Source organism: Pinus tabuliformis, chromosome 7 (genome assembly GCF_031772625.1).
Source record: "Pinus tabuliformis cultivar Carrire ecotype Pingquan chromosome 7, CPIR1, whole genome shotgun sequence".
In the NCBI taxonomy this organism is placed as follows: domain Eukaryota; kingdom Viridiplantae; phylum Streptophyta; class Pinopsida; order Pinales; family Pinaceae; genus Pinus; species Pinus tabuliformis.
Window position 1 is genome coordinate 856,689,913 of NC_142293.1, and position 10,961 is coordinate 856,700,873.

The window sequence follows — 10,961 nt, forward strand, 5'->3', positions numbered from 1 at the left end:
AACAAAAGAAAGCATAACCAGCATAAGTTCTACTTTGAAGGCAACATTCTGGAAGAAGTTGCGGATTACAAATACCTCAAAATTGACTTCAATGGAAATCTAAGCTGGGATGGTTGTAGAAAGAAAAGAACTTTGAGGGGTTGGAAAGCATTTTATGCTTTTCAAAACAGGTGTAGAGAGGCAGAGTTATGGGACTAGAAAATCACTCTAGCTCTTTTTGGGCTTTTAGTGATTTTGGTGATTCTCTACGGTTGTGAACTGTGGGCTAGCAGTACATCTAAGATGTAGTGGAAATGAGTTTAGAAAATTCAGAAGATTTTGATTACAAACAAATTCAAAATTAAAGTGCAGTTCCTTATGTTATCTTGTTAAGTGAAATGTTAGTTTTTGTAGCATCAGATGTGTTCTAGCCTTGAAATTTTGTGGAGAGGCTATAATACATGAGATCTCATAAACCCATAAATTGTTTCTAGAAATTCTGCCTAGAAATGACTTAATTAGATTGTTAACCAGTTTTTAAATATTTCTGAAGTCTAAACTTAGGGAATATGGTTAACTAATCAGTGTTAATTAATTCAAGGCATGAAACATCTAGAAACCCACATGGATCGACTCCATGATGATCATAGCCATCGATTGTGTTTTAATCTTGGTCATTGGTGCTCCAACAGAGGATTATAAGAGGAGGTCGATGTGGTGATGGAGAAGACACTTAAGCAGTTCGATTTCATGAGCCGATTGATTTCCCGAGTAGCAACAATCAGTTGCTGGAGAGAGAGATAGTGAGATCGAAGTATTGAGTGAGGCGCAGAGAAAGTGATCCGGAGGAAAGATTTACCAGATCTGGAGAGGCAACAGCAAGTGAGTTGAATTATCCCAGAGACGTAGCGCTGAGGGACTGCGAAGTGCTTCATTGAGGCAAATCGATTTGGAGAGAAGGAAATTCGTTCTCAGTTCCAGAGGCCGGGAAGGAGTCCCAGAGGGTCAGAGAAACGATTTTCTCAACATCCAGAGGCAGAACGACTTCATCTGAGCCCAGTCTGAAGCAAGTTGTCTAGCCAACTACCCATAGCAGTGGAGAGGCTAATGCAGTGCTCCAGGAGGTTGAATTTTTGATAGGGAAAGTCAAGCCAAAGATTGCCTGTGGGAGAAGGGTAATTCCCTTGAGTATTTTACTTATATTTTCTTGATGTTTGGATTGTCAGTTGGGCATCCATAGATGTACTCAGATTTTTTACTGTTGCTTAATATTAAAACCCTCAGCGGCTACACCGGTTTTCCCAAGATGGGTTTTCCCAGGGACATTTGTCCAAAAATAATTGTGCTACTAGCATTTCTAGCATTTCTTCCAACATTTATTCTTCCGCAATTTTATTTGTGCAGGTTGTAGTGTGATTTATTCAATATTTGTTGTAGCAAACAATAAATAAATTGTTAAATTAAATTAACAATTAGGAGAATAATTTCCAGTTACCGCAATAGGATTTCGGGTTTCCGAATTTTCACATGGTTTTAGAGCACAGTTGATCAGCCGGAGAGCTCAGAGGCAGAGAGAAGGAATTTCGCTACTCATTGTGGGTAGCAGGCGAAAATTCCAAGGGCTTGCGCAGTCATTTTGTCAGGAGGCCAAATTACTTGAGGAGGTTCAATTTTTCTGGGTGAGGGGCAAAAAAATTCGATCTTTCTAGATCGAGTTATTCCAGAGGTAGAGGGAGCAACTCAGATTTTTCGTTGAGCACATCTCTAGCTGGACGCAGTGTTTTTTGCAGCAATTTGCTAGAGCAGAGCCAGTGTCGAGTGGAAGGAAGAAGAGCACACACAGAGGGAAATTTTTCCTCAGGGAACTTCTAGTTTCAAGAAGTTCGATTTTCCTTGCAGATCGGCAATAGTTGGGAGCAGATCTTCTTACTCCAAAAGGGAGTGCAAGTAGCAGATCCAGCAGTCGAGCGATGGGAAAGAGGGAGATTTTCGGGTTTACTTTCCCAACTTTTGAGTTTCGCAGATTTTGCAGCTTTGCAGAAATGGCCATATGAAATTGCCATAGGTGGTCATGCGAGTTGGCTAGAATGCAGATCTGGGCAACGTATCGACTTCCAGTTGCTGGAGACAAGAACCAGAGGAAATGCGAGTTGTCTAGTGTGGATTGCAAAGCGAAGAAAGGTCCCAGTAAGGGACAAGGCTCAAAAGGATGTAATGGGGCATAGATCCAGGAGGACTATGAGACTCCAGTGTGCCAATTGGGTAGGGTCCTTGAGGAGTCCACCTCATGGATCATTACCTGCCACCTGGCTATATGGGCCCACAATATTTATTAGCAGGATGGATCAATGACATTTGATGCAGTCAGATGCCAAAGAGAGACAGTAAAGGCTAGTAGCAATCAGATGTTGGGGAGTGCAGTGCAGAGTTGGCACAACGCAGAGGAAACAACAGTGCAGATTCTTCAGTGACAGTGCAGATACTAGCAACAGTCAAAGACTCGGGTGACAGATGCATTATATTGATCACAGTTGATTCAATATTTAGGTTGCTTCTCAGTTGCAGCAGCAGCAGATGAGAGGGAGTTGTAGTGCAGATGCAGTGTTGGCAGCAGTATGGTAGGGTCAGCAGCAACACAGATGCAGTAGATATCAGAGTTGCACAGCGGTTGGTGGGCAGCAATATCCAGAGATCAACAGCGTGTCAAAAGATGATGCAGAGACAGAGTGCTACTACAGGATGTGCAGTAAAGCACTAGGACACATTCCTCACTAAGAGGGAGTGTTAGTTTTTGTAGCATCGGATGTGTTGTAGCCTTGAAATTTTGTGGAGAGGCTATAATACATGAGATCTCCAAAACCCAGAAATTGTTTCTGGAAATTCTTCCTATAAATGACTTAATTAGATTATTAACCAATTTTTAAATATTTTCTAAGTCTAAACTTAGGGAATATGGTTAAATAATCAGTGTTAATTAATTCAAGAAGTGAAACATCTAGAAACTCACACGGATCGACTCCAAGATGATCCTAGCATTGATTATGTTTTAATATTGGTCATTGGTGCTCCAACAAAGAATTATACGAGGAGGTTGATGTGGTGATGGAGAAGACACTTGAGCAGTTTGATTTCATGAGCAGGTCGATTTCCTAAGTAGCAGCAGTCAGTTGCCAGAGAGAGAGCTAGTGAGATCGAAGCAGTGAGTGAGGGGCAAAGACAATGATCCGGAGGAAAGATTTTCCAGATCCTGAGAGGCAGCAGCAAGTGAGTCGAATTATCCCATAGTGGTAGCGCTGAGGGACTATGCAATGCTTCAGTGACATAGATCGATTTGGAGAGAATGAAATTCATTCTCAGTTCCAGAGGCTTGGAAGGAGTCCCAGAGGGTCGGAGAGACGATTTTCTTAGCATACAGAGGCATAACGACTTCTTCTGAGCCCAGTTTGAAGCAAGTTGTCCAGCCAACTACACAAAGCAACACGCTGACGCAGTGCTCCTAGAGGTCGAGTTTTTGATAGGGAAAGTCAAGCCAAAGATTGCCGGTGGGAGAAGGGTAATTCCCTTCAGTATTTTACTCATATTTTCTTGTTGTTTGGATTGCCAATTGGGCATCCATAGATGTACTTAGATTTTTCACTGCTGCTTAATACTAAAACCCTCAGTTGCTGCACTGGTTTTCCCAAGTTGGGTTTTTCAAGAGCATTTGTACAAAAATAACTGTGTTACTTTATGTGTGTGTGCTAGCATTTTTCCAGCATTTATTTTTCCATGGTTCTATTTGTGTAGGTTACAGTGTGATTTATTCAATATTTGCTATAGCAAACAGTGAATAAATTGTTAAATTAAATTAACAATTAGGAGAATAAATTCCAGTTGCTACAATAGGATTTCGGTTTTGGAATTTTCGCATGAAACAGGGGTTGCTCCTATTGAGGCAATTGCTATGGTGCGAGTCATAAGGTATTTAAAAAAAATTCAGCAAATGGAAGAGGTCAGATGGCCTAAGGTTGTGTTTAATGACATATTGTGCAAAAGAAAGAAGACTTGGATGCGGCAAAATAACAAATGGTTTAGTAAATGGGGTATTTGCTTGAGCATGTGTCCCACAAACAATAAAGAGATAAAAACTTTTGTTATGGATAAGTTCCACAAACGTACTTGGGAGAAGGAGCTAGGGAGAAAGAAGAAGTACTATATTGAAGAGTTTAATCCCACTCATAATCATCAACAAAAAGCATACATAGGGGCCAATATTTCTTGGAGAGCCAAAATTCTTATTGCTCAATTAAGGACTAATTCTCATCAACTCCGTTGTGAAACAAGGCACTAGAAAAGGCCAAAAGAAGTGTGGGAGGAAAGAGTATGTATTTTTTTCTCTTCCGGAAAAGTGGAAACAAAAAACATTTCATTTTAGAATGCGAGGCCTTCAAAGACAGCAGGGAAAGTTATGTAGATATTCTGGCAGCTAGCTCTTGGGATAATCTATTCAGCGAGGGGTTTGTCGAGAAGTTGGGAGCGTTTATTGTGAGACTTCATAGGAAAAGGGCCGAATACAAGAACTAGATGGAGAAGCAATCTGTCCCATAGGCTATTTTTAGCCTCGTGGACGTTAAAATAATTTCATTTCATTTTGATAATTGATTGATGCAAAAAAAAAATTGGGGAAAGTTTGAGTTACGTACAACATGTTAGAGTGGTACTGTAATGATAAATCCATTGAAGATTGAATTCAATCCCAAAAAACCCAACTGAATAAACCCATTCATTCACTTACCTGCAGTGATTTCTGCAACTCCAGGGTTCAAATCTCTCACCAAATCAACCCAAAAACCATCTAACATATCAAAAAGCCATATAGCTGAAATATTCAGAGACCTAAGTAAATCTTGACAGTGCATTTCGAAGATCTCAGAATTAAGTGGATGCCTTAGTGGATGTTAAAATAATTTCATTTCATTTTGATAATTGATTGAAGCGAAAAAAAAAATTGGGAAAGTTTGAGTTACGTACAACATGTTAGAGTGGTACTGTAACGATAAACCCATTGAAGATTGAATTCAATCCCTAAAAACCCAACTGAATAAACCCATTCATTCACTTAACTGCAGTGATTTTCTACTGCTCCAGGGTTCAAATCTCTCACCAAATAAACCCAAAAACCATCTAACATATCAAAAAGCCATATAGCCGAAATATTCAGACCTCTGCTAATCTCAATAGTGCATTTCGAAGATCTCAGAACCAAGTGGATGCCTCAGTGGTTTTATCCATCCAAGCCCTCATCACCGTTGCCCTTCCCCTTTGACAGGGATTCCTCACGATTGAGCTCGTAGTTTGGTGCATATATAGCTAGTATTTTTATGCTTCATTATTAATAAACTGTACAGAATCCATAAGTACTGAACTGTCAGGACAAGGTAATTAATGGTTAAGACATTTTGGCAAAAGTGGGATTTTTTTGTTATTTTTTTTTTTTTTTAAATTGTTATCACTAACAATTCTATTTAAAAGCAGGGTACATCCACCAATTAAAAAATAAGAATTTGGATAAAAAAAGAAATATATATATATATATATATTTAATTTTCAAAATATTCAATTTTATAAAAACTTTAATAAACTTTATAAATTGTTTTAAAAAATTTGCAAATTAATTGAAAGTCAAATTAATTTGACTAGTAACCAATTGCAAAATAACCTGCCTTCAACAGTTATAATAAATGAAAAAGAAAATGAATTTGTTAATGTTTGTCAATTTTTGCTGTGTTCTTTTAAATCCTGACAAGGTTCCCCCACTGAATTTTCAAAATTGGTTTGTACATTTATGAAAACTACCCAGGATTAACCATGTATCTAATTGCTTGCAATAATTTTTAAGTGTGTTCACATTGAGGTCTAATGCTCACCTTGTATGCATCTAACTACACTAGGATGATGCTACAGCTAGCTAGAGTAACTTAACTATAAACTTTTACTCTACTTACCTATATAGACTATCTCTTGGAAGTAGAGTTGAAAGATCATTTCATCTTCCAATGCCCAATCTATTATAGGATTGATTGGTAGTCCGGAGATATCATTTTTCATCCAAGGATTTGGACAGGTCTTTTAGTATTTTCTTTAAATATAAAATCAAGTGTGTTTAGCCTCATTTATACGTGCCATTTGTCTTAAGATAAGCACAAATCTTCCACCTCTTTGTTAACAACTTGCTTCTTCTGGCCTATTACCTCTGCAGTCGGTCAAAAGAGAGACTCAAATCCAGCTCAGGTTTGTGGAGTGGCTAGAGATTGTCTCGTATTTGGCCAAAGTTGAGAGCATAATCATATTTGTGGAACTCCTCGCTGGCCTTATAGGTATATACTAAACAGATTAGGAATCGTACACAATGAAAATGACTTGCTTCATTGGACCTGATAGTAATGTTTGGGAATTTAGTACAACTTCCTTACCAGGGACTACTCGATTTCCTCTGAGACTGCATCAAATGCTCGTATGACAATAGCCTCTTCTTTAAGGAAGTTATGGTATTCAATGAAGATGGGTGGTTTATGTAGTTATCTCTTGATAGAATCTCTACAAGTACAGTTATATGGGGCTTTCTCCATATATTTTCACTTGCAATTTTTATGTCTTTCTTAACATGGAGATGCCTTAGGCATTCCGTTGGGATATTGTACATGTATTTGTGAGCCTCGTGAACTTCTTTTTGGTCTGTAGACAAGATGATTATTGAGAATTCTTAAAAAAGCAATCATGTCACATGTCAAGCAAGTATATCAAGATTGAACATGAAAGGTTGCTTGGCCCTCTTTATGCATGTGCGTAAGAGAAAGAAAGAGAGACCATGAAATGAAATCAAGTGAAACTTATAATCGTCCTTGGCGACCTAAACAGTATCTGTTGGACATCATCAAAAACGGAGTACATAAGATTTATATATCTCTATATAGATTTATAAGATATGCAATATGTGAATACAAAATATCTCTCTCAAAGTACATTGTAAATGAATAAATTGAATTACCTATTACTTACATATCGATGAATTAATAACTGATTATGTCTGCAGGGCTGTGACATCTGCCGGTTCCTCAGAACTTATTGCAGTGTCTTCACTTTGTACTTATGATGTATACCGTACCTATATCAATCCCAGTGCCAATGGAAAGCAGATTCTCAAAGTTTCTCGGGCAGTGGTCCTCGTCTTTGGATGCTTTATGGGGGTCCTAGCAGTGGCACTGAACAAGGCTGGCATTTCGCTCGGATGGATGTATTTGGCCATGGGAGTGCTGATTGGTTCCGCGGTAATACCCATAGCTTTTCTGCTTCTGTGGAGGAAGGCGAATGCAGTAGGAGCCATAGCAGGGACAATTGTGGGATGTGTAGTAGGAATAATCACATGGCTCTCTGTGACAAAAGTGGAGTATGGGCGGGTTAACCTTGACACTACAGGAAAGAATGCGCCCATGCTTGCAGGAAACCTTGTATCAATACTAACAGGGGGGTTTATTCATGCTGCCTGTAGTCTTGTATGGCCCCAAAATTACGACTGGGAGACAACCAAGTCCATTGCCATGGTTGAGAAGGACAAAATAGACCTACCGACAGAGGAATTCAAAGAAGAAAAGCTGAAAAAAGCCAAAACATGGATCATCAAGTGGGGCATTGGACTTACCATTGTCATTGTCATTCTCTGGCCAGTACTTTCACTTCCAGCAAGGGTGTTCAGCAGTGGATATTTCACATTTTGGGCAGTCATTTCCATTGCTTGGGGCACTATTGGATCATTGGTTATCATCATCCTACCATTATATGAAAGCAGGGAAACCATTCAGCGCGTCCTTGTGGGCATGTTTACAAATGACAGTGTGGCGGAAAGGCTTGAAGAAATCAATTCCAGGCTGCGTGCAATAATGTCAGCAATGCCAGAAGCTGAACGCCTGTATTTGCTAGAAAAAGAAAGAGCCAAGAAAGAAGAAGCGGTCCATGTAAATGATGTGTGAACATTTGTGGTTGTACCATACACAATAAGCTACATGGGGTCTTCTATATGTATATTTAGAATAGCTAGATCAAGCTTGTATGTCGTCTCTTCGTTTGGGTTTTGTGATTAAACCCCAATCCTTTTTAAGTTACAGATTTCGAAAACTCAAAACAATTCGACACATGCCATGGCCAGAGCATTAGGGGGTGAGATCCAGCTGGGAAAATACAATTTGGTTCTTTGTGGGTGCAACAGATTAGAAAGCAGTTGGGCTCCAGAACAACAGACCAACATTAAGCCAATGAGATCACCAATATATTCATTAGATCTACATTGTTCATCTGCGACGCAGATGTTTCGTTTTTATGTAACTGGCTCACTACCGATGGAACTCTTTTTAAGTAATTCTTTAAATCCTGATCGTTACAAAAAAATTCTATATCTGATTACAAAAACCAGCGTTCTTGAATGGTATATTATGGAAAATTGATTTATTAATTTTTTTAAAGTATTTTGAGAAATGTTGAAATAGATTTTAAAAATGAATAAATAAAATAAAATAAATATTGATGAGTCAGTCTGATCAGATTATGGTCATGGCTGGTTTGACAATTAAATTATGATAAATTTTATCGCTGTAAAAGGAAAAATCAATATTGATCTAAAATTGAATGCATTTGATTATATGACATGAACTCATTAATTCAATGTATGCACTCTCATAAGACTAAGTGTATTGCACATGCTTTATTTGCATTTAATAGGTACTTAGATCGTTGCAGCGTTCGTATATAGTAGGGGAATTGGTCGTTAAGAAATAGACTTATCTATGAACAAGAATGAAGAGAGTGATGAAGTTGTGTTAATTTCTTCGTTGTTACAACAAAGTTAACAAAATTGCTATAGGTTGATGACCGCTAAGAAGAAGAGTGATGCTAGAACTTAATGATTTCTTCAGTTTCAATGAAAGCCACATGGTTCAAGTTCAAGTTTGAGTTTGATAATGATGAAATATATATGAGATTTATCATTGTGCATGTGTAGGGAGAGAGAGCACATTTTTCATATATTTTATAGAAAGGTGTATAGACTATATATAGAGAGATATTGCAAAGCAAATGTTCATTTTCTTTCAAATGATGCACTTTCCTTTCAAGAAGGATTCTTGCTACTCCAAGAATTCAAGGGAGATGACCTCTTGATTGTCCCCCACTTTTCAATTATTTTTTTATAGATTGTCAAACATGCCTAGATGGAAAGGTCCATTTGAAAACATGACTTTAAGCCCTAGTTTTATGTACTCATACAAAAATATCCTTGTTGATCTCGCTAAAGATCAAAGATTATTTTCGGAAGATTGTAATATGTAAAAGTTTTGCTAGGACAAAGGCATTTGTGTTTTTTAATTGTAGCCTTGTGACAAAGACTGTATATTTTGATTCTACTATAAATACCCAATAATATATATATATATATATATATATATATATATATATAAGAGAGAGAGAGAGAGCTATACACCTTTCTATATATTTAAAATGTTTAATATATAGTATAACACACTTATATAGGAGTTAGAACCTTATCTCATCTAAATTTGTAGTGACTCGTGACCTTTGCTTGGATATCAAATACAAAACAATTTCTCATCGACCATTTCTCCACAGAGAAAGAAATAATTGCCATGGCTCGACACTCCACAGATCATAGCAAATCCTGACACCCAAGCAATGGCCTATCATGACTCATAGTAGCAATGTTGCGGGGATTCTAGTAGTAATGGTAAGTTTGTAACTAGTCACTGAAGTTAGTGGTATGGAGGAGTGTGTAACAAGAGTTTCCATCACATAGGTCACACTACACGAGAGCGTAAAGTAAGGAGTAGCAGGACAAATATGATATCCACCAGCTTAAGGATTTCAATGTAATTAAATGTCCATAAGTTTAATTTTTTATCTAGTATGCTAAATTAAAAGACGAATAGACATTTAATTATCAATAACCTTGCTAATAATAACGACTGTAAAGTTACTATTGTAAAATTGTAATTATGTTTTTATTTTATGAATAAAGACAAACTAAAAATTAATGGCTAAATACAAATGGATGAAAGAGGAAAAAGGTCGCAATTTTATTTTAGAAAATATTATTATCCATCAACAAGTCCTAGGCATCTAATTTGGATGATTAGATTTATTTTTGAATTATGATATTGGCCAATTAAATGTTTCCTAGAATACATGGAGTTGTCTTTAGAAGTGGGACACAAGAGCTCATGAATGAGTAGTTAGCTATATGCCACCTGTTGATCCACACTTATGCAAGAACGCCACAAATACAGATATAAATGTTGAAAATGCAACAAGAAAATCATAATTTAATTTTGTCCTTGAATTAAAGTAGGAATTAAATTGTAATTCCACATCTCATGACAATTTATAATAGTTAACTAAGTTAAGTTGACTTAGTTGGCTCAGTTAATTCAAGTTGAGAGCCTAACTTGAGTCATGTAGAGTGTATCCTACATTATAGGAGCATTAGTTGAGTTTATTTTGAGTTGTAATTAATTAATTCAATTAATTGAATTAAAGTCAATTAAACTAGTTCCAACTGATGAAGGAACTAGTAGGAGGTCAAATTGTGGGGTGTTGGTTCATGTGTTCAACTAGTTAATTGATGATTCATGTTGAAATATGGTAACAAGAATATTCCAATTTAATTTGTCCTTGAATTAAATTGTGAATTAAAATTGAATTTAGTCTTAACAACTACTTGGAAATAATTAATTATTATTTATTTTAAATTAATTAGTTGGAGAAATTCAAGTTAGAAGTCTTTCTGAAGTCATGCAAGAGTTATCCCTTAAATTAAGGAGATAAGATTGAGTTATATTTGAGTTGTAATTAGTTAACTCATTTTACTGATTTAAGTCCAGTTAAATTAGTTCCAAACTATTTGAGGAACTAATAGTGAGTTAACAGTCAGTTGATGCATT

At 36.9% G+C, this 10,961-nt stretch overlaps 1 protein-coding gene across 1 annotated transcript in view; it reads left to right on the forward strand.

The window, feature by feature from the left end:
• LOC149250308 (urea-proton symporter DUR3-like) overlaps window positions 1-8,474 on the forward strand; it is a 247,735-nt gene extending 239,261 nt beyond the window's left edge. The window contains exon 8 of the mRNA XM_089453618.1: window positions 7,052-8,474. Coding sequence (XP_089309744.1) covers window positions 7,052-7,985 — 934 coding nt within the window. The 3' untranslated portion in view covers window positions 7,986-8,474. The remainder of the gene's footprint in view (window positions 1-7,051) is intronic.
• Window positions 8,475-10,961: the final 2,487 nt, after the last annotated feature.